Raw genomic sequence first — 25,038 nt, forward strand, 5'->3', positions numbered from 1 at the left:
AGTCACATAACTTTGTTGCCCAGGGTGGTCTTCAATTCGCAATACTCCTGTCTCAGTCTCCTGATTACCAGGATTGCAGGAATATGCGACCATGCCCAACTTTACATGACTTCTTGATGCAATTATAGAATTTGAGACAGTCAAGGTTAGCTCCCACACTTTTGGCCTACACAGTGGGAAGGAGTGTGAATAACTGAGTGGGAAGGCTGAGGGTGAGCATATTTTGAGAAGAAAGATCCAAGAATTGCCTTAAAAGAACTACTATGTATCCAAAAAATATGTGCTAGAGTTGGGTCCAGAAAGGCTTGTGCAGGTGTAAGTGTAGGAACCATGTCCAACTGCTTCCACAGTGAGGTCATATAGGAACAGGCCGGCTGTACTGCACAAGCCTGCTGCCTCTACCAAAACACATCTCTGCAGAAGTCACCAGGACATGAACTTGCTCTGACTGTCTCCTGTTGTAGAATATTATTTTAAGATGTTACATTTGGCCGGGCGGTGGTGGCGCACGCCTTTAATCCCAGCCCTCGGGAGGCAGAGCCAGGCGGATCTCTGTGAGTTCGAGGCCAGCCTAGGCTACCAAGTGAGTTCCAGGAAAAGGCGCAAAGCTACACAGAGAAACCCTGTCTCGAAAAAACCAAAAAAAAAAAAGATGTTACATTTGTTTATGTTGTGGAACATTTGTTTAGTGATGCAAAGATGTGTTGCATTCTTTTTTTTTTTTTCAGAGCTGAGGACCGAACCCAGGGCCTTAGTGCTCAACCACTGAGCTAAATCCCCAACCCCGTGTTGCATTCTTTTATGTTGCATTTGCTTAACTCTGTGAAGCTGTGCTACTTTGCTTGTCTAAAACATCTGATTGGTCTAATAAAGAGCTCAACAGCCAATAGCAAGGCAGGAGAAAGGATGGGCAGGGCTGGCAGGCAGAGAGAATAAATAGAAGGAGAAAAAGAGAGAAAAAAGATCTAGGAGCAAGAGAAAGAGGAGGATTGCAGGAGCCAGCCACCCAGCTACATAGCAAGCCATGGAGTAAGAGGTAAAGAAAGGTATACAGGCCGGGCGGTGGTGGCGCACGCCTTTAATCCCAGCACTCGGGAGGCAGAGCCAGGTGGATCTCTGTGAGTTCGAGGCCAGCCTGGGCTACCAAGTGAGTCCCAGGAAAGGCGCAAAGCTACACAGAGAAACCCTGTCTCAAAAAACCAAAAAAAAAAAAAAAAAAAAAAAGAAAGGTATACAGGATAAAGATAAAGCCTAGAGGCAGGGTACATGGGATAATTTCAGAAAAGATGGCTAGAAACAAGTCAAGCTAAGGCTGGACTTTTATAACTAATAATAAGCCTCTGTATGTGATTTGTTTGGGAGCTGGGTGGTGGGACCCCCCCAAAGAGTAAAAAAAAAAAAAACAAAACAGACAACTACAGTCTTCCCTGGGTTATAATATGTAACTCTGGTGCAAAAAATAGTCAGTAGACCTTAATATGTTTTCTAGTTCTCAGATGTAACTGCAAAACCAAAGGAAACTCATTAAAAACCAAAATAGATGACCAAAAGTCATCTAAAATCAAATTCGTTTTTTGGATTTCCCACTAGAGAATGGGTAAAATTCCCCAATAACCCACCTCAGAATATTTTCATTTAAATCTAGCACAATTTAATACAATATAGCTTCATCCAGAATGTTGGTATTTACTTACAGTTCAAGCTGTTTCAGGCCCTGAAACATTTATTAATATTATTTGCATTTATTATCCATTGATCCTCAGTCTCTAGGGTGGTCTCCATTCCACTTCTGATGTTACCAAGATTTGGGCAGGTTATGTCATAAGTTCACAGGGAAGTAACAGGGAGACTTAAACTCCCAATTCATGGAAAGTACATAATTTAAAAAAAAAAAAAAAAAAACACAGGTCAACAATAAAATCTGAAGTTGATAGGAATCTCTTTCAAATAAATGAGTTCTTAAAATTTATCAGTTTTTGTGTGTGTACATGCGTGATTGTGTGTGTATGTGGCCAGAAGACAACTTGCAGAAGTCAGTTCTTTCTTTCCGTCATGCGAGTCACTAGGGCTGTAAGGCTGGGTGGCAAGTGCCTTTGCCCACTGGGCCATCTTGTCGGCCTTTGATTGATACTGTTAAGTGCCAACCTTCTACAGTCAACAGCCATGACACGATTCCTACCCCAAGCCAGACTTTTCCTGCTGACTTCTGGGCAAGCTTATAATGATGTTGGAATTAAAAAGAGGGCAAGAATTGAGTACAGGTTATTTGTACTTTCAGATTTTACCTGGAGTAATGCTTCAGTGAAATAATATAAAGGCACTGTCAGTGATTTATTAAAAATTTATTTCATGTAATAAATTATACAATTTATTTTCATTTTTAAACAGTCTATACCAAAAATATTTGTGGAAGTGTTTCTCCCTTTTGGTAATACACAGGTCCGCACCACAGTCTCATAGCTCCAATCCAGGCCCAACCCCCTCAGTTACACAGTTAACTCAACCTTCTTTCACCTTTCTCCAAAAGCTCTTGGTGGCATCACTTAGGTGGTATAAACAGTCTGGCTTTGTCCAAGGCCTTAGCTTGAACTGCAGAATATTAGCAGATAAATTACAAAGACATATTCATTAGCTGTAAAATCATTATCTTATCACATAGACCATGAGGCCAAATGAAAGTAAAATGTAAGGCAATTTACTAAAGGAGGCAGCAAGTCAGACCTGTGGACTAAGGCTGTCCAAAGAGCAGAACCAACAGACAGACACCTGTCTGGATCACACACACACACACACACACACACACACACACACACACACACACACACACACACTTCTGTTACTAACATGTCTTATTGGCTCTTTCCAAATTATTCAGAGATTATGAAATTAACCAACTTCTACACATATAAAACTCAACATAAGGCCAATCAAGTGTTTTTCAACTCAATATAAGGTCAATCTCATCAGTGCACCCCAAAAAGCTTATCTGGGGATCAAAGGAAAAAGCCAGCCACTATATTAAACATAGAGGTCAGGCAATGGTAGCACATGCCTTTAATTCTAGCATTCGGGAGGCAGAGATTCATTCAGATCTCTGTGAGTTCAAGGCCACAGTGGGAACACAGCCAGGCATGGTGGCATATGCCTTTAATCCCAGCACTAGTTAACCATGGAGGTCTGTAGGTCTGTACAGACAGACAGGAAGTGATAGAGATGGACAGAAAGAGGAAATGATGTAGCTGGGCGGAGAGAGGAAGTAAGATGGCAGGGCACAGAAAGGTATATCGGTGTGCGTATACAGGAAATGGCTCTCTTTGAGGCTGAGGATTTCAGTCAGAGGATTCATGGAGTTTGTGAGGTAACAGCTGGTGGCTGTGGCTTGTTCTATTCCTCTGATCTCTCAGTTTTCACCCAGTACCTGGCTCCAGGTTTTTTATTTATAAGACCATTTAAGATTTGTCTTACGGCTCTCTGCTCTCACTGCTGTGTGGGACAGAGGGACCAAGCTCTGGAGCTTGAAATAAAGGTTCTTTGCGTTTACATGGGGGGGGGGGGGGCGCGAGATTTGTCTTACATCTTTCCCGACAGTGAGAACACATCAGCAGAGACTTCTCCCTGCAGTGTGAGTAAGCCGCATTAGTGACCAATCATTCTGTGACTCGGTTCTCTTCTCTGCAGACTACTCCAGCCCAGTGACTCTAAACGCCAATCTCCAAAATCTACCTTACGGCCTTATTCACAGAGGAGCTGGGGCACAGTCTGAGGGCAACAAAGGCAGATCACGAAGCACCCAAGCGGTCTAAGTGCCTCACAGCAGACACTTGGATATAGTCTTTTAACATAGGCATGTGCATATGAGGGAACTAGGTAAGTTATACAGGGTTCGGGGGGAGGCAAGCATGATGGCAAGTAACTGTTTTCTTCTTTTAGAAAACTGAGTTCTGTGACTTTAGGGTCAAGCTTGGAGTCAGGAGGAACAGAGCTGGAATTTAAAACTACTTAAAAAGGAAGGGGTTAAAAACCAAAACTGCAGCAGATTTTATGCACCAGGAATAACTGTTATACCGTATCTATCATTCACATGTGAGCTCATGTCATTTATCTTCAATTAGAATTATTATCCATTCAGCAGCTGAAGCCCAAGAACTGCTGATACTCGGCAGATGAGGAAGCATCCTCAGTCTCTGGACTCTGGCCTTTCTTAAGCAAACTGATGATCACACCACATAGATGAGTTGTTCTAGAAAACCATTTGGCCTAATGCGTAGGAAGTTGCACTGCCAGCATTTCCGCCGGCAGCAGCAGCAGCATCTGACCCTCGTGGCTCCTGGAGACTGGGCTTCTGTAGCTTCCTCAGGTCTACAGTGCAGTCCCGAATCCACCAAGGAAAGAGCACATACCTTTTCAATCCAGGATTTGCTCCCGTGTAATGAGTCACTGTAGCTACTTAAGAGTCATGTCAGTGTCTGGTCTGGTCCACAGAGTATAGAATGTACTTAGGAATCACCTAGACATCTCCAAATGAGTTCTTTATCTCCAGCCAGCCAGCCAGCCAGCCTTGACTTCTACGGGCATCAGTGGCTCACACAGTCCAATTTTCACACTCAGCATCTGGCTGAACTCACCTTGATAAACCCTCTAAGATAGCACACAAGAAAGACCCCTTTTCACACACAGCTCAGTGCCAACTAATACAAGCAATAGAATCCAGAGGTCAATGCATTTGGCCCATTGTGTTGGAAGAGTCTGATGGAGGAGACAGCAATGAGTGTTTCACTTCAGAGAGCTGGCTCCTCTTTGGAAAAGCAGGCCAACCTTTACTAAAGGAATCCTCTTGCAGCACTTAATACACTAAGCATATTTACAAAGGCATTTCCCTATACTGTTTCTCCATGGACCACTTTGCCCATGTCTTGTCTTGGGTGGAATGACACTCTACAGAGCAGGTCTGAGAAATACAACTTTGGCATGGTGGTGTTTTCAGGAGGCTTCACTAATTCCCCACTCTGTTTGTTTTAAATTAACAAAAATCACTGTAAGAGCTATTGGGCCTGGAATTTCAGACACACACATACACACACACACACACACACACACACACAGAGAGTATTATAAACTTATATATTCTCTTTCTGCCCATATATAAAACATAGATTTGCTGTACTGTATAATTCTGACCTCCTTAGCAAGAACATGTTCAAAGCCAGGCATATTAGCTGGTCCTGATGGTGGCTGTGCACAATCCCTGAGTGAACTAGTCAGTTCACAAAGGCTGCTTAAAGTCAAGACAGTTGGGGAATAGTTTTCAGTTGCCCAAATGGAAAAATGAGCAGGTATTATATAAAATGATTTATAACAACTTATTTAGAACTAATGATTCTGGTTGTTACCCAAGAGCCTCTATGCAGAATTGGTAACATTCACAGAGCTTTTTTTTTTTTTTTTTTGATATGCAATCACATTCACTGAGCTATGGTCTAAAAAAAATGTATAATTAGCTGATTTCATCTATCTGTGAACATCATGACACATACTTAACCAACCTAGAGAGCCATCACTACTGACTTCTCTGCAGCCCACCACGAACAGCAATGCCATGAGGCAGCACATGACCAAGCTGCTGCATAAAGCAACTTTGCTGAGGGGCTCACTTCCTTGACCCACAGCACTACTGACATTTGGAGAATTCTTCTGTGGAAACCATGTGTTGGGCAGTAGGTAAGATGTTGAGCAGAACCTTTGACTTCTACCAGTTAAGGTCACTGGCATCCACTTGGGGTCTTTCCATGTTGCTTGTGTATAATCAAGCCAGTCCAGTGAGAACAACTGCCCTGAAGTTTACAGTAAGCTATGTCTTAGCTCTGCTTCCTTAAGGACTCCCTTTATTGGCATAGAGACAGCTAAACAAACACCTAGGATTCAGCAGCACTAGAAATATCCTTCTCAACTCTGTATGATCAGAAAAAAAGAAATCTTTGAATGCTGGAGAATGGCTAGGAAGAAGCACTCTGTATTTCAATGAGAATTACATGTAACTTTACAGTTTATATTAGTAAGAATCATCTGAATTGTGTTGCTTAAGTAATATAACAATCAGAAAACATTAACTGCAACTGCATGTTATAACCTGTTAAGAATCATAAGGACTGAGGTATTCTAAGGATAAAAAAAAAGCAATCACCAATGGCTACCCTCAGACCATTCTCTTCCTGGACGGAACATTCTCTACAAATTCTCAATTCAAAAACTTTACATATATCCTTTAAAGTGCTTGTATGAACTGTAGCAAAAAAACAACAAAAACCACCTGTGTCATGAAGAAGGTGGCTGGTCCTTGTCACCAAGCACACTATCTAGTTTCAAAGCCATTTCCTCAACGTCCACATCTCCGGCTCTGTTACAATCGTCAACTCCAGACACAACACTTGCTTTTTGTTGTTCTTTTCTTATTGTGTTTAAGCACTTCTCAAGTCTCTTTATGAACAAGTCCACATCCTGTGTCTTCATCCCGATGGCTGCCGCCGCATTGAGGTAAGCACAAGGGTAATTATCTGTGTGGGACATGAAGCCTTGGAAAGTATGGCCACTCACAGTTTGCACAGATCCAAGAGGCACAGCCCTGAAAGGGAAAAGATTTATCAACCTGATATGTCTGGTGATGTTAATAAATGCCACCCAAAAACAAGGCACCTATCTCACTGAGCCACATAACCTCCGATTAAGAAGCTCAGAAACAGCACAAATCATGACCTACACAAACAAACGGTCAGCTTAAAATGAAAGTGTAAAATACAACTGAAAAGTCCTGCCTAGTAATGACCATTTACTCACCTTCTATAATAGATAGCAAGAAGCTCAAGGAATTCCACTATTTTCACATCTTCTTCAAAGAAGTAACAAGTAATAAGAAATTTAGTTTGTGCCAAATCTAGAATCTGACTTCAACTGTGTAAGCCAAACTGCTTTGGTTTATTGCTACCTCACCATCAACAAATGAGAATTCCGATCATGCAACCAGCACTGTGTAGTGAAAGAGCTCACAGTGAGATCTAGGAACTGTGTAACTGCTTCAGTGGGTGGAGGTCGGCAAACAGCAACAGCCCACCAATAGCATATGCATTATTTGAGGTTGACTTCCATTGCATCCTTAGACACAAGCAGATTTCTAATCTTTTACTTTTTAAGAAACTAATTAAAGGCGGTGGTGGCGCACGCCTTTAATCCCAGCACTCGGGAGGCAGAGCCAGGCGGATCTCTGTGAGTTCGAGGCCAGCCTGGACTACCAAGTGAGTTCCAGGAAAGGCGCAAAACTACACAGAGAAACCCTGTCTCGAAAAACCAAAAAAAAAAAAAAAACAAACAAACAACAAAGAAACTAATTAAAGGCCAGGAGGTGGTGGCGCACACAGCTTTAATCCCAGCACTCAGGAGGCAGAGGCAAGGTGATCTCTGTGAGTTGGAGGCCAGCCTGGTCTACAGAGTGAGTTCCAGGACAGCCAGGGCTATTTTGCGAAGAAACTGTCTCAATAAACCAAAAAAGAAAAAGAGAGGGAGGGAGGGAGGGAGAGAGAACCAATTAAGATCAACCCACACATAAAGACAAATAGAGGCCTCTTAACAAAACCATTTTAAAAGCATCAAAACTATACAGCATACAGTTTCTCAAGTTAAAAGCTCAATTGATCTAAGATTTTTTTCTTTGAACAAGCTGTCATTTAGCCAGCTGTGGTTAACACTGGAAGAGAGACAGGAGGATCCTGAGGCCAGCCAGGGTACATAACAAGACACTAGCTCAAAACAAAACAATGGAGCCAGAGGGACAGCTCAGTGGTTAAGAATTCATACTCTTCTTGCAGAAGACTCAGAGTATCCAAATTTCATTACCAGCATCCACATCAGCTAACTCACAACCTGCCTATGACTCCAGCTCCAAGAAGATCCAATCAAAGCACAAATGAAAACTAAGTCCTTTAACACAGGCACTTCATCCTCTGCAAGTGGTTCGAATAAGAATGGTCCCCACAGGCTCATATATTTGAATGCTTGTCATCAGAAAGTGACACTACTTAGAAGAATTTACTTAGAAGGATTAGGAGGTCTGGTCTTATTAAGGGTGGGTGCAGCCTTGCAGGAGAAAGTATGTCACTGGGGATGGATTTTTGAGGTTTCAGAAGCCCAAGCCAGGCCCAGTGGCTCTCTTCTCTTTCTGCTGCCTGAAGAGCCGGATGTAGAACTCTTGGCTCCTTCTCCAGCACTATGTCTGCCTGTCTGTCACCATGATGAAAATGGACTAAACCTCTGAAACTGTAAGCAAGCCCAAATTAAATGCCTTCCTTTGTAAGAACTGTCATGGTCATAGTGTCTCTTCACAGCAATAGAACACTGACTAAGAGAGGTAGTCAGAGTAAAATGCTTTCATAAAGATGTGATGGAAAGCCGGGCGGTGGTGGCGCTCACCTTTAATCCCAGCACTCGGGAGGCAGAGCCAGGCGGATCTCTGTGAGTTCGAGGTCAGCCTGGGCTACCAAGTGAGTTCCAGGAAAGGCGCAAAGCTACACAGAGAAACCCTGTCTTGAAAAATCAAAAAAAAAAAAAAAAAAAAGATGTGATGGAAAGCATTTAAAGCAAAATACATCATTTTTCTCTAATGTAAAATAGCTGATTTTGATGCCCACATACATATGAGCAGAAAGTACACCTGTAAGATAACTCTTGGTCAAGAAAGGCATAATTCTCTTAGTTTAATGTTCTGGTTAGTTTTTTGTTTGTTTGTTTGTTTGTTTTTGGTTTTTCGAGACAGGGTTTCTCTGTGTAGCTTTGCGCCTTTCCTGGAACTCACTTGGTAGCCCAAGCTGGCCTCGAACTCACAGAGATCCTCCTGGCTCTGCCTCCCGAGTGCTGGGACTAAAGGCGTGTGCCACCACCGCTAGTTAGTTTTTATTGTCAACCTAACACAACCTAAAGTCAACTGGAAGAGAAAACCTCAGATCAGATTGGCCTCTAGGCTTATCTATGGGATAGTATCATGATTGCTAATTAATGTAGGAGGGCCCAGCTCACTGTGGGCAGTACTATCCCTAGGCAGGTGGTCCTGGACTATTTAAGAAAGGAAGCTAAACACAGGTGAATGAATGAGCCATAAAGCATCTTTCCTCAATGGTTACTACTTCAGTTCCCGCTTCAGTTGCTACCCTGACTCCCCTCAATGATGGACTATGACCTGGAGTAAAAGCTAAATAAACACTTGTTTTTTAAAAGCAACTTTTCCACTTGAAATTGATAGCAAAGATTACTTATTTCTGGTCTACTAGTATAATATGACAATACTGAAGATCATCTAAGGAAGAATTAAGATAAAAATCTACACAGAAGCTGGGCCTTGCAAGACAGGAGGCTTGCAAGTTCTACGCCTGATTGGGCCTGAGTAAGTTCAAGTTCAGCCTGGAAACTTAGTGGTAGCCTGTCTGAAAATAAAAGGAGAGTTGGGGATGCATCGGTGGTCAGGTGTGTACCATGCACGCATGCCTTGGGCCCTAGATCCCTAAAACTGCAGCAGCTGCAGCAGCTGCAACAGCTGCAACAACAACAAGGCACCCAGAGAGGCACTACAGCAAACAAGACTCCTGGCTTCCAGAGTTCTGACCACACAGTCCAGGTGGGTGTTAACAGCCTCACAGTCCATTACCTTCTTGCTCTCTGGCCACAGTGAATTCTCAGGCATGGCTCAGTATATAGTGAAGGGCTACTGATGAGAAGTCCTTGATTAAACTTTTTTTAAAAAGAAAAGCCAACATAAGCGCTTTCATTGCAATAAAACCTGAAACGCATTATGTGGTGTGGGCTGGGGCTAAGGAGTCAGACAAAAGAATATTTATCTCACCAAATCACCACACAGGATAGAAAAGGACAAGAAGAGCTGAAGAAGGAAAAGCCAAGAAACTGGAATCATCAGAGAGCCAAACACCAAACCCAGAAGGCACTAAGGTCAAAACTGGCATCATTGTCTTGGAAAACATTCATATCATTGGGCTTTAACTTGTTGGCATGCATATAAACAGTACCTTCCATTAGAACTTTCAAGTTCTTAAAATTTAGGAAGTAGGGCTTCAAAGTTATTAAGATTACAAAAGTTTTGAAAAATCCATTAGAAAAAACATAGGATGAAACCAAAACAGATTATAAAGTACAGATGTCCCTGCTGGCTGAGAGACAGACAGACACATACCGTGTCCTAGAGGTGACATCAAAAACAAATAAATTCATCTCTTAAATCTACTCACCTGGCTCCAGAAACTTGTCTGGTAAAAAGCATTGAGCCAAGTTGAGTGACAGCTTTGTCATGATGTCCATCTAGTGTCCTAAGTGTCATAGCTAGGAGAAAACAAAAACAAAAACAATTCAACAAGCTTTTGGATTACAAAAACCACTCAAGACAAATAATGATAAAGAAACTACTTTCATTCATTGTTCTGTAGATTAACAGCACTTTAGTGTACTTGATAAATTATAGCAAGGGTTGTTTCCATATCAGACAAACATAATTTTAAGCAAATAGGTTCACAAATCATGGACAAAATTTCCATATCACTATGATCACTGGAGCTGCTAACTAAATCCAACCAAGTTGGAAGAAGTTAAACAATATAAATATTATATGTGTATCTCAGTACATATAAGACCAAGATCAACTTCTGCATACACAAATGTGTAATCGCCACTGTGAAACCTCATAGTAAACTGCATCCTTGGTACCCCACCACTGCCATAGCCATCATTTATTGAAGACTGGCTTGCCAAGCTAGACACTTTACAAACATTATTGTACATTGTTTTGTGTGTCAACCTGATACAAGCTAGAGTCATCAGCAGGGAAGGAGCCTCAATTGAGGAAATGCCTCCATGAGATCCAGCTGTAAGACATTTTCTCAATTAGTGATCAATGGGGGAATGCCTAGCCCATGGTGGGTGGTGCCCTCCCTGGGCCGCTGATCCTGGGTTCTACAAGAAAGCAGCTCCCCTCCATGGCCTCTGCATCAGCTCCTGCCTCCAGGATCCTGCCCTGTTTGAGTTCCTGCCCTGACTTCCTTGACTGATGAACAGCAATGTCGAAGTGTAAGCCAAATAAGCCATCTCCTCCTCAACTTGCTTTCTGGCCATGGTGTTCGTTGCAGCAACTGAAACCCTAAGACAACTGTCTCAACCATTCGTAAGCAATTTTGCATGATAGATTATTATCTCTATCTTAGAGATAGGGAAAAGGGATTGGCAACTAAAACAAGGTAGAGGTGATGTGCCCACCTGCTCTGTGGGCAAAGGATTAGGGACTTTGTATTAGGTGTTGGTGTCCACATGGTCTCCATGAATGCACATTTCAAAAAGGCTGCAGTTATAAATGATTCACTTTCCTCAACTGGATGGAAAATATAAAACATACTGTACTTCATACATTCACAAACTAATTGTAAAATATAAAATACAAAATAATTGTCATATGTAAAAGTCAATTATTCACTTTTTGAAATACTTTTTATTTAGGTTTGTTTATGGGCATGTGCATGTATGCTTAGGTGCTTCAAAAGCCAGAGAGGGTGTTGGATTCTCTAGAGCTGGAGTTAAAGGCAGTTATGAGCTGACCTTTTCAGAGCTGAGAAAGGAACTCAAACCCTCTGGAAGAGCATTCTTAACCACGGTCATCCCTCTAGCCCACTACATTCACTTCACCAGTCCCTGAACTACGTGGCAGGACTATCAGGGCGGAAATCAGCAGATCAATTCATGACCCAGCTCTCCACAGCAGGCAGAGGCTGAGGAAATAAGCACAGGCACTAAAAACGCTATGCTGGTGCTTTGTCAATGGAGCAATTTCCATTATGAGAAGCAAGCCCTAATTACGATCTGTACGTTCATTATATTTCCTGTGGACTCTGATTCCTTCACTAGATAGGTTTTTTTTTTTTTTGGTTTTTCGAGACAGAGTTTCTCTGTGTAGCTTTGCGCCTTTCCTGGAACTCACTTGGTAGCCCAGACTGGTCTCAAACTCACAGATATCCGCCTGGCTCTGCCTCCCGAATGCTGGGATTAAAGGTGTGCGCCACCACCGCCCGGCTCACTAGATAGGTTTTACCTTAGATAAACATTACACCATTTCTAAAGGCTAAGTAAACTTCAAGTTATCAGTTAATACTGGGATGGATTTAGAAATATCAGCATAATCAGAACAAGTTCACTGTTTCTATAAATAACTTCCTCCTAAGAACATCTCAGAAATATTCTCTTTTATTAAGAAAAAAGTTACCTAAAGATATAGGGTTGTGAGGTGTCTGTAGCAGTCTTTCATCGTAGGTCTCTGCCAATTTCTTCAGTTGGGTGGACAAATATACAAACATTTCCTGAAATAACAAAATATCAAATAAACCAAGTGTCAAATAAATACAACTTTTGTAACCTTGTTACGAACTCTGACTGGTATGAACTGTATGTTATTCCCACGTCTCTCCTTTGCCAGAGTGCAGTGAGAGTCAGCGCCCCTGCAAACAGCAGACTGGGGAAAGGCAGGCCAGCCCCCCTTGGGCTTTCAGCGTTAATACTGGAGAACTACTGATGGGAAGGGAGCATACTGTTATGTTACCCAGGCTAGAGGAAACTTCTGCTCCTCCAGCCTTAGCTTCCCAACAGCTGGGATTTAAACATATACTGACACATCTGGCAAGAGCACGCCCTCTACCCAACAGCCATCCATTTCTGGACACAACACCAGCACAGCAGATGGCTTCTCTTCCAACTCTTCAGTCCTCTGCACTGTTCTACACAGAGGTTCCTCCACACCATAATGCTCCCTCTCTTCAATGCTAAGATGTATCCATTTAGTATACAAGTTACACAGTAAGTGCAAGTTTAAAAAGTGTACTGCCTGTGTGTCTGCACTCATGTGTACATCCCCAGGGCAAACTAGGGGCCTTGTGTGTGCTAGGTTATGTGCTCTACCTGTCAGCTCTATCCCTAGCCCCAAATCTACTGTTTAAGGTACACACAGCTAAAATTAACAATTCTCTTAACTCAATTCAAAGACTACAATACCTAAAACTAAAACTTGTGTTACTTTGCCAATAGCAGAAAACGTAATAAATGTTTCTAAGTCTAAAATGTCACACTATAGACAAAGCAGAATAACTGAGTCAGCAGTTATTTAAACTGAAAAGTTACTTTCTTCTGCTCCTGCTTTTGAAAAGGTGCAAAAGTGAAAACCTACTCAAGTCTATCTGTAGTTGGACTGACCTCCATCCATGGTCAAACATAAATTCTAAAGAGACACCAAGGCTAACAGAGGAAACGACACTTCTCGAGTTCAAAGGCCACAAAAGCTGCTGCTTTCTCCCTAAGGCAGCTCTCTCAGAGCAGCTTTTCAAGTCTAAAGTCCATAGATGAGCAACTCTATCCGGTACCAGAGAAAGACTGAGAGAGGAGGGAGAATGCTGTCCAGTTTCCTTACAGCTACAAAGGCCTTAACCCTTGCTAACAATATATATATATTTTATATTCTTACCTAAAATGTTATATTAATAACCATTCTTAAATTTTAGGATATTTTATAAGAACAATTCTTAGCATGTCAGAATCATGAAATATTAGATCACTAAATTAGTTCTTTTCATAACCAAAAAGTAAAAAAAAACACAATTTTTATCTGTTAGATATGATAAGACATCCTTTTGTCATAAATATATATAATAAATATATATTTATATGTATATTTATTATATATAAATATATTTTATATAATATACATAATCATGATCATAAGCTCTTGAAAATATAAATTATTTTCAAATATTTTTTACAATGTTGTACATGGGTGTTTTGCCTGAGTGTGTGCCTGTATGCCTGGTGCCTGTGGAGACCAGAGGAGGCTGCTGAAACCCCTAAAACTGAAGTTTCAGATGATTGTGAGCTGCCATGGAAGTACTTGGAATTGAACCCAGGTCCTCTGGAAGAGCATCTCTTCAGTCCTTATTTTCAAGTCTTTCTATTCTTTAGTTTACTTTCAACAGCACCTACATTTTCAGAGCTGTGTAGAGCAGTAACTCATCTAGCAACTAATATTTTTAATAGACTATTTTTTCTGATCACATTTATTAACATTCAATATTTGCCTGTATCTCAAAATACACTCCATGTGCAAGCTATGCTTGATAATGACACCAACAATTGTCATATACAACCCCCAAAAATCTGCTTAGTATTGAAAGATCAGTATTCTACTTTATATAGACTGCCAAAAGGTTATCACAAAAATGTTTCTGTTTACATCTTTTTTCCTGTGTTATTTAGAACTTCATTAAAACTATAATTAAACATAATTTGAATAAAAATTGAAAAATATTTAAGACAACTGTGGTCATTTTCAGAAATGGGATGGAAAAGTTATGTGGAAAGTTATCATTTCTGGACATTTTGTACAAAGATTTTACCAGCTCATCCTCAAACCAATGTTCTCATACTCCTTCAAAAAGTAGCACATGTAAGAATCAAATGGAGGGGTTGGGGATTTAGCTCAGTGATAGAGCGCCTGCCTAGCAAGCGCAAGGCCCTGGGTTCAGTCCTCAGCTCCGGTTAAAAAAAAAAAAAAAGCAAAAAAAAGAAAAAAGAATCAAACGGAAGTAAAAACACCAAGAAGTGTACGGCAATTGAAACAATTCATGCTCTCTTCCTACTGCATCGGTCCCCAAAATAGAATTCATGGGTTGTATGTGTATTTTCATCTACAACAAAGTACACAAGTTGCTAATTTTGCATGCTCTGCACTTTTTAAAAAACAGTCCACGCCTTTAATCCCAGCACTTGGGAGGCAGAGGCAGGCGGATCTCTGTGAGTTCGAGGCCAGCCTGGTCTCCAAAGCGAGTTCCAGGAAAGGCACAAAGCTACACAGAGAAACCCTGTCTCGAAAAAAACAAACAACAACAACAACAACAAAAAAAAAAACAGTCCCTTATTTCCACATAGATATGAGATGCTAAAGTCTCGTTATGTATACTATTTACTAAAATCCCAACTTTCATCAGTAGGTCTAACACTTCCAAACTCTCAATAAGCCAAAGCCAGGAAATGCCCTTTATGGATTCCTATGTCCCCATAGCAACAAGGCTACCTTCGCCTTTCATTTATTATTAAGGATATATTAAAGAAACGGAGTTCTTCAGTTTATGCACTTCAGTGCTGAAGCCAAATTTAAAATAACCTTCTGTCTAGTGTGGCTGTCACATCTGTAGAGTGGAACCTAATGAGTACTTAATTTGTACCTGAGTTAACTTTTTCTGAAAAGTTACCTAGAGGGTACCTGCAAATGTAACCATGCATATATGGTGATCAGAAAATTGAATTTGTGCATATTCAATTCTAATCCATTAAAATAAAGTACTTTCAACCAGCTCTATCAATCACTGGCTAATGCCAGCAAAATTTAGAGGTTCAGATTTATTTGTTAAGACCTGGTCTCACCATGAAGCCTACACTGCCTTGCCCTTGCCCTTCTGAGTACTGGGATTACAGGTACATGTCTCTACCCCTAGCCCGAATTCAGTTTTAACTGTAAGTAACATAGGGAGAGAAATTTTTATGTTATAATCATAAGGTAACTAAATCTCATGTATCATTAGTGTTAAAGTAACTCAATTTTTAAAAATTATTTTCAAATGAAGTTCATGTTCAACAACAAATACTTACAGACTCTTTACTGAATGTAGAGGTTGTAATAGGTAAACTAATACCTCAAGTGCAGTATATCAAACTGTACACAGTCCACGCAGTAGAGTACTAAATGTCCTATTACTACCACCACACTTTAAAGGCATCTTTCAGGAGACTGCATAGCGATCCTACACTAACACTGAGCGAAGCAGTTTTTACCTGATGCATGAAGATGCTACAGAACTTGTACTATTTTCTGCTACAGTTAAATCTATAACTGACAGTTATTATAAAATACTTCTGTAACGGGAGAAATTTATAAGCAGCCCAAGCAAATGTGTATAGAAAGATCTTACTTACAAGAAATGAAATAATATTGATTTTCTATGTCCTTTGTGCTGTATTTAACTTAATTTTAAAAGACTCTTACTACAGATAAACGGAACTGTATACCTGAATGCTAATGTCAGCTATATTTCTGGAATAAAAACACAAAACCTTATACTTTTAATGGAAAAGGAGCTGAATTATATTAAGAATTATCTTTTGTATGGTCTTTGGATTGCAAAATGATCTGCAGTCATGAAACCCAACATTCAGACTAACCCTCACTAGAATCCAGATGTGCACAGTTCAAACTGCCAAGAAAATGTCTTAGGCTATGTCTGTGAAACAAGCTGCATCATGTGATGGGGTAGGAGAAAATGGTGTTCCATGTCTGTCTCAGAGAGTAAAGGAACCGAAGCATGGGGAGATGGACAACAGCATGGATATATACCCACACACACAGACGTCCACAGGAGGAAATGGTACCGAATACTAAAGCATGGGGAGATGGACAACAGCATGGATATATACCCACACACACAGACGTCCACAGGAGGAAATGGTACTGAATACTAAAGCATGAGGAGATGGACAACAGCATGGATATATACCCACACACACAGACGTCCACAGGAGGAAATGGTACTGAATACTAAAGCATGGGGAGATGGACAACAGCATGGATATATACCCACACACACAGACGTCCACAGGAGGAAATGGTACTGAATACTAAAGCATGGGGAGATGGACAACAGCATGGATATATACCCACACACACAGACGTCCACAAGAGGAAATGGTACTGAATACTGTGGTCCCCACTGCGGCTGCCACCAAGGACCATTCACATTCAACAAGGCTTGCCTCAGTGGCAAAAACACTGCTTTCCAGTGCTGAAGCCTCACATCCAGGCCCCAAATTGGACATTGGCAAGAGATTCAATAATTCCATTTAGGGCACAAATGTACTACTTCTTCCAAATTTACCTCTGTCATAAGCCACCAAAGTTACAAATCTAGTGTTCTTCTCGAACACGGTTCTAGCCCCAGGACAGCCATTCTACTACATTCCTCTTCTGTACTTGTCCAACTCAGCAGATACTTGCAACACTAAATGACTGTCTGCCACCCTGGTCAGCAAAGCATTCTTCTATAAGGAGAGCTGGGCAGAATAATCGCCTCTCTGGAAGCAAGGCAGAAGTGAGGACAAACTTCTAAGGCTGATCTTTCTTTTTGCATTAAAAAAAAAAAAAAAAAACCCTCAAAGAAAGAGTCGCGGGTATTTTGACCTCTCTTCTTCAAGTCCTCTTCGTGAAACTGCCGGTCATTCCTCCCTCTATGCAGCAGATGCACGATCAGGAAGGGGCTAAGGGCAGAGGCTCACTTCACACACCAAGTTCCACTCTCTGATCCTTTCCCCTCCACAACGGAAGCCTGAGGAAAGGAATGGCTTCAAGCTGAGTTCTCGTCTCCTCTATATGACAAAGGTAAGCCTTTTCTGAAGAGAGAGCTGGAAGAAATAACCTCTAAAAATACCATTGTGGGGAATAAGGGCACAGAAGAAAAAGCAAGCCCAAGTTTTCCTTTAACACTCCTTTTTTTAGTTCACATAACAGCAATAACATAAAAAGACGCTCTCAGTGATGGTTTATAAATAGCTCTGGCTGGCACAAAATAGCTTTGCCTCAGCTTCTCCACAGCTGAACCAATAAACTACCATGATGAAATGTTCACAGCAGAGAGAAGTCCATTTAGACAAAAAAGGCTACATTTCTGCACCAAATCCAATAAAAAAATTTATGCTACATATACGCAATTGTAGTTATGGAGGACATCCACATTTTCAGCAAGAAGACCTACTGGGTGAAGACACTAAAGAACAATGTCAGAGTTCTCAGACCAGCATTTTAGTATTCTGGAAATTACTCCATTAGACAGGCTTTGTTCTAAGTAATTCTATACAAAGAATTTTAAATAAAATCAATTAGTGCATTTGAGAGCCTCTGGGGTTTTAAATGCCTCCACTAGATAGAATGGGAGGGTCTTAGGATCAGTCATCATCTTTAGGGCTCAAACGCCTAGCAAAGGACCGATGACTCCCTCCGTTCTGCAGGAGGGACTGCAAACGTGGGAAGGCAGTGGGAAGGCAGACACACGGGGTCTGAGCAGCACTCACTCAGCCTTCAACGGCACAGTGCTGGGACTTCAAAGTGGCCAGCCAGTCCTTGAGCAAGCTCATCTTCCCAGATCACAATTTCATACGAGAAATGGAGACAATCCCTACACATGAACTTGATGAATACTACATCAAAGAACGGACATAATGAACCTAGCAGAGGACCAGCGACATGGCCTAGCAGGCTACACAAGCCTGACAACCTAGTTCAATCCCTGAAGCTCACAGTGCAAGGTGAGAACCAACTCCTGAAAGTTGTCCTCCAACCCCACAAGCAGGAACCCATCACCTTAGGGTCCTGATTATATGAATAAGGTTCTCTAAAGACTTGTCTTTCCGTAGCTGTGACAATCTATAACAGTGACTACTTTCATGAAGTATAAAACTATAGCTTTATCCCTACCATATAAAAGTTTGTTGTCGGGCTGGAGAGATGGCTCAGCGGTAAAGAAAGAGCATTAATTGCTCTTCCAGAGGTCCTGAGTTCAATTCCCAGCAACCACATGGTGGCTCACAACCATCTGTAATGGGATCAGATTCTTTATTCTGGTGTATATATAAAATACATGAATAAATAAATCTTAAAAAAAAAAGTTTGTTGTCTGGTTTAGCAAAGTACAATTTATACATGGTAAAACTTCAAGTGTCCACTTTCCAAATGCTCACATCTCTGAATTTTGAACAGCCACAAAACCACTTCAACTAAAGACATAACTGTAAGACATCTCACCACCCCAGAAAGGTACCTCCCCACCCTAGCCTCCAGAACTAATCTGTTTTCTGTCCCTGTCTCACCTACCTCTTCCAAGGTGGCATACAGATGAAGACCTCGTGAGTCTTCAGAGTCAGGATGATGTCATTTATTATTTGCACTTAGGTCACCGTTTGTTGTATCTGTAGTTGGATCTGTCTACTGCTAAGGATAGATGCACCAGTGTGTTCCTCTGTCCATCAAATGATGGACACTTGCTTCTGGTTTGGACAATTTTTTATGAACTAAATCATGATAAGCACTCAGCTACAGATTTTTATACTAACTCAAGCTTTCACTCTTGAGCAAACAGCGAGAAGCAGAAGAGCTGCTCTGTGTGAGTCGTGTCTAACTTTTAGGAAGTTGCCACAGTATGTTCCAAAGCTGTGTTGCGTCGGGCGGTGGTGGCTCACGCCTTTAATCCCAGCACTCAGGAGGCAGAGCCAGGCGGATCTCTGGGAGTTCGAGGCCAGCCTGGTCTACAGAGTGAGATCCAGGACAGACACCAAAACTACACAGAGAAACCCTGTCTCAAACCCACCCCCACCCCCACCAACACCCACCAAAGCTGTGCTGCATTTTACACTCCTCGCAGCGGTGTCTAAGGGTTCGCCCTGCTTCAGGTCTTTGACAGGACTCAGTGCTGTCAGGCTTTTGTTGTTTTAGTTGTGTTTTTGTTTTTGCACTAGCCATTTCTAGTAAGTGTGTAATGGCTGATCACTGTGGTTTTAATCTGCATTTCTCTAATGAATGTACATGTAAATCTTAAGAAACATTCTCACAATTTAAAAAGTAAACTACTTTTCCATGGATTAAATTAATAGGGAAAGAAAGATTGGAGTAAAATGCCACAAAATGTTAAACATCAAATCTATTTGAGGAGTAAGACTGCTAGAGTATCTGTGATAATAGTTACGTCCATGCTTTAAAATATGTGAAGTACACCCAAAGGATTACAATTGCCAGTTGGTGCCATAAAGCTATAAAGACACAAATTCCATGCCAGGAGCCTCTAGCATTCCTATATAGGAGATGGATAAACTCTTTAATCTGACCTGACACATCAACAATTATGGAACTGTCCTGAATGAAGCTTTTCTATGTTAGTCTGTTTTAAAAGACTGGGTCTCACTATGTGGCCACAAATTCCTGGGCTCCAGTGATCCTCCTGCCTCAGTCTCCTGAGTAGCTGCAACGATAACAGACCCACACCACGAAGCTTATCACTTATTATTTTCAAAGCCAACATAAGTCATGAGTCCAGCATTTCAGCAACGATAGAGGGGTTTATTATTTTAGTATAAGAAGGTGGCTGACTCCTACTGGTTTTCCCACCTGGGACTAGCTGCCCTTCACACCACAAAAAGCCTTCAGGTTTCCAAACCACTCAAAAGAAAACTTTTCCATTAGTCTTTCAAGAGCTTCTGTGCCAGAAGTGGTATGGATACCTATAGTCCTAACACTCAGGAAGCAGAGGCAGGAGAACTGCCCACTGTTTGAGGCCTGCCTTGTATACATAAGCAAATTCCAGGCCAGTCAGGGCCACACAGCAAGACCTTGTCCTTAAAAAAAAAAAAAGCAGAGCTGGTAAGAGTGCAAAACAGGTAAAAGGCAAGGCACCTGCTCTCACTCCTGAGGACCTGAGTTCAATCCCTGCTCCCAGATTGTCCCCGACCTCCACACATGCTCCATAGCACATGCACATGACCACAAAAGAAAACCATTTAATAAAAATTAGTAACATAAGAGGCGAGTCCCACTCTACCTTTAGGTGATAAATGAACAAATAATTCCCAATACAGATGTTTCTAAATAAGAACTACTAATAGTAAAGTAAGGCATCTGAACTATTCCTCAGCATGTCTAGAGGACAGACAGGATGATCAGCTTCTATAGCACAAATCAGAGATGAAAAAGATGATATACAGGCTAGAACAGCCACACTCAACAGGGAGGAGACTCACCTTTCTTTCCTTTAACAGCTTCTTGTAGCCATTGCAGCCAAGTGACAACAAGGTGATAAGGACGTCTAAGGACGGCGACGCTGACGCTCTTCCTGGAAACAGATGGACAGGGCACATGAAGGAGGACTGACGGGGGAGGCTCCGGAAATTAATTCATCACAGCAGGCTATATGCACATGCACTTTTGTCCATTAGCTATTTTCCGAAAAACAAATTATCTGTTTACCTGGATACATCTTGCTGATTTCCTGAATGAAGGAATCATTAAAGCCAGCAATTATAGCACCACCTACTGGAACCATGAAATTTTTGTCCAAGCTCTGAACGAAAACGTCGATTCTACCAACCCGATCCCCCTAGAATCAAATAACATGTAAGTCACATGTTCGTCACGCTAGGACAGACAACAACTACTATTAACAAGTAAAGGTCACAACAAAAAATGATGTTGTACAAAATGATACATACAATTTAATTTCATTCCCACATTTACAAACACTAATTTTACCTTAATTAAAAAGTAAAAATGAGTACCCCTAAAACAGTGCATAGACCTTCCTTCAAAAGCAGGTGAAGGGCTGTAATTGTCTTTGTAGCAGTCCAAGTGCAGGTTAACAGAACTGCAGCACAGCTTTGCAGCACAGCTTTGGGCGGTGCTCACTATCTATAAGCACACCACCCGCAGGCACCCTGCAGGGCACGGTGGCTTGCACAGACCGACCACTGAACTCATAACCTCCATGAAGCAGGTGGGGTTTCATTATCACTGTAAGAGGGAACTCCTCTGCAACAGCTTTTTGTCCAAAACCGAGTAAGAGACAAAGCACTTCTCCCATGGCCACACCTGTGACTTTTATTTGACAATAAGGTCTACGGGGATTAGAGTTTTAAATACTAGCACCATAATCTATAAACTACATCTGCCCACAGTGCCAACCAAGCAGTTAGAAAAGTAAGTGCCTCTCTCCCACACTTAGGGCAATCTACTGACTTTTTTCTCTTTTAGGTTTGTCTGTTTGGTTTACAGTGCTGGAGACTGCCCCAGGGCACTGTGCATGCCAGGCATAAAGCTCCAAGCCCAGCCTTTAAACAAGCTCTGCTTCCATGATGGCTCTGACCACAAAAGAGAAAAGCCAAATTTTATGTTTATCATCAACCAATAGCAATTTCATCTGTACATTCCTGGCAGTTCCCAATCAATGCTTTTCCATAACTCCTTAACATTGTGATCTTAGGTGCTCTCATTCCACTGCAAATGAACTTCAAATGGAAGTCTAATATCCCAGCACAGAGCTGAACACAGACCTCCCAGAAATGTGGAACCAAGGTCTGTTTCCCGTCCCACACAGCTATGACCTTCTGTCTAATGTGCTGCAATTTCCTCCTCTTAAAAATGGAGATACCATCTACATTTCCACTCCCACCGTTTCTTTATCTGCAGCTGCAGATTTTCAATCTGCATTCACAATCTACAGTCCTATTAATATTATAAGCACACTTGACCTTCATTTTCACACTTCCTCCCCACTTCTGTATCTCAGGGAGAATGGAAATCGCAGACAGCCGGCCTAATCTGACAGACCAGATGTAGGCAACAGGTAGAGGCAGCAGAAGCCAGGGAGGGGAACGGACTGCTCAGAGACCATCAGCTGACTGTTTCAGCCTTATTCTTGTTTCCTAGCAAACCAGGAATGGAAGGAAAGCCAGCTCACCCCAGGAAGAGGGAGCAGCATAAACAGCAGCAGAACAAACGATGATGACAAGGCACAGCAAGTGGTACCAGGTAGAAGGGGCCACAAACCCTGTCTCGGCTTTCGGAGAGGAACAGGAACCTGACCTGGGAGTGGGAGGACGAGAGCACGAAGAATCAGTGCTCCAGACTGCTACACCCACCCTCTCACCACGAAGACTGCACACTCCAGTGCAAAAAAAGACTAGACCTCAGGAATGTTCAAGGGCCGCACTCCCCACACTAACAGAGAGCTGCCACTAAGGAAGAAAATGAAGTATCTAGCTGACGGGCACTAGGCTGCAATACTGTGGCCCCAGCACATATTTTGGTAGCTCACACACTACTGGGAACTCAGAAAATCTACTGAATGAAATAACAATCAGGCATGTGGCTAAGAAGCAGTAACACCCACTTTGCTCCAATTCTTAACAAGTGAAGTCGCTGCTTCCCACACTTTGGAACTTCACACTCCATTCTAAACAGTCAATCCCACACATTTTCATAGCTCTACTATGTGCCTCTCTATTAACCTGTCCTAACATCTCAAATTAGGCATTTCAGTAAATAGAAGCACAAGTGTACTTCTTGAGACTTCACAAACATAACAGAGTATCTTATCTGCTCAGAACCAAGTCATTCCAGGGCATCTTTTGAAGATGCTATGACATTTCATCTCCAACTGTTTTCTTCACTAATTACATGGCTACCGTGATCCTGCTTTCTTGGAACTTGTGGTTTTAGTGTGCTCTGGTTAAGGGAAATCTGGGGCCCTGGTGTCAGACTGTGCTATACAAGCTATTCTGCAGCGATGAGACCTCAGGCCAATCACATAAACCACTGAGCATGTCTCCTCATATACAAACAGGAACAATGAAAAGTACACCTTAACATATTAGGACTAGTTTAAAAACATTAACAGCCTGACCGGATGCCTAACACACATGATGAGTCCTTGGTAAACTGCATTATCTATCACAGCTATGAGTGAAAGTTAACTCTATTTAGATTGTCATGAAATAGCAGTCAGAACTCAATAAGACCTATGTGTTTATGTTGTTTAAACCAACAGTGTAATGACCTCTCCTTATATAGGTCAGTCTGCAGAAATATTTATTTACTCCTTAAAGACAAGTCGATTTTAGAAGGTAATAGAATACCTACAAGACAATATCTGCATTTGAGAAACATCTCACACACACGGATGACAAAGTGGTGTACCAGGAAGAGCGGCCCCAAGGACAACTTTCACATCAGCTCCACAACTGCTTCCCTTAGTCTTGCTCTGTGGAAGCACACCACCCCATTTTTCAAGTATTCAAAAGTATGTTGTGAAGCCGGGCGGTGGTGGCGCACGCCTTTAATCCCAGCACTCGGGAGGCAGAGTCAGGCGGATCTCTGTGAGTTCGAGGCCAGCCTGGGCTACCAAGTGAGTCCCAGGAAAGGCGCAAAGCTACACAGAGAAACCCTGTCTCGAAAAACCAAAAAAAAAAAAAAAAAAGTATGTTGTGAGCCCAGAACCCCGAGTACTTCTCAATTAGGGAATAATGTCTGCAGAAATGACTCATATGGAGCTGCAGAGATAGCTGAGCAATTAGAGGAATTGGTGCTCTATCGTGAAGACCAGAATTCTGATCCCAGCACCCACCTATGGCAGCTCACAAAACATCTTTAACTCCAGCTCCAAGGTGTAATGCCTCTTCTGCCTCCTCAGGCCACCTCTCTCTCATTCTCTCACACACACTAAATAAATAAATCAAAATAAACCTTCAAAATGATGTATGTGAAAACAGTACAGGCATATAGAAAGTATAAACATGTAACAAGGCTTAAGTATTCTGTTAAATGTACACAGTGACTACAATTATGTGAAAACAGAACATTCACAGAAACAGAAAAATGTTCATTATAAATGATTAGAGGTACTTATAAGATTGCTATGATCACCTGCTCCTTCCTTTTTTAAACTTTTAGATGCTGATGCATTTGAATTTTGAAAGCATTAAAAATACAAAAAAGGGGGAGGGACAGTGAGATGACTCTGTGGTTAAAGGCCCTCACCACAACCCTGATATCCCGAGTTCAAGCTCCACAACCCACGTGGCTGAAGGAAAGAACTGACTCCTCCAAGCTGTCCTCTGACCTCCATATGCATGCTATGGCACACATGTCACACACATGAACACACACACAAATAAATGTAGTACTTTTTAAGTATTAGAAATGAAAGAGAAGAACAGGAGGAAAGGAGGGGCAATAAAAGTGAGTCGTCCATGTGTTTTCCCAAGTTCTAGCATAAAACACTGTATACACCTTTCTTCTGCTCCATGCACATCATACATGATCCATCTACACCTGTGAGGCAGCCTTGAAAAGTTAAGGAATGATGAGAAGACCACCAAAGA

At 41.7% G+C, this 25,038-nt stretch overlaps 1 protein-coding gene across 1 annotated transcript in view; it reads right to left on the reverse strand.

The window, feature by feature from the left end:
* Positions 1-2,323: 2,323 nt before the first annotated feature.
* The window catches only part of Sepsecs (Sep (O-phosphoserine) tRNA:Sec (selenocysteine) tRNA synthase), a 33,493-nt gene continuing 10,778 nt past the window's right edge, over positions 2,324-25,038 (reverse strand). Inside the window, exons 7-11 of the mRNA XM_052734928.1 lie at positions 21,131-21,260; positions 20,905-20,996; positions 12,296-12,389; positions 10,281-10,371; positions 2,324-6,619 (exon numbers count right to left, since the gene is read on the reverse strand). Of these exons, the coding sequence (XP_052590888.1) occupies positions 6,313-6,619; positions 10,281-10,371; positions 12,296-12,389; positions 20,905-20,996; positions 21,131-21,260 (714 nt within the window). The 3' untranslated portion in view covers positions 2,324-6,312. The remainder of the gene's footprint in view (positions 6,620-10,280; positions 10,372-12,295; positions 12,390-20,904; positions 20,997-21,130; positions 21,261-25,038) is intronic.

Source organism: Peromyscus californicus, unplaced genomic scaffold (genome assembly GCF_007827085.1).
Source record: "Peromyscus californicus insignis strain IS unplaced genomic scaffold, ASM782708v3 Scaffold_13__1_contigs__length_99412109, whole genome shotgun sequence".
NCBI lineage: Eukaryota > Metazoa > Chordata > Mammalia > Rodentia > Cricetidae > Peromyscus > Peromyscus californicus.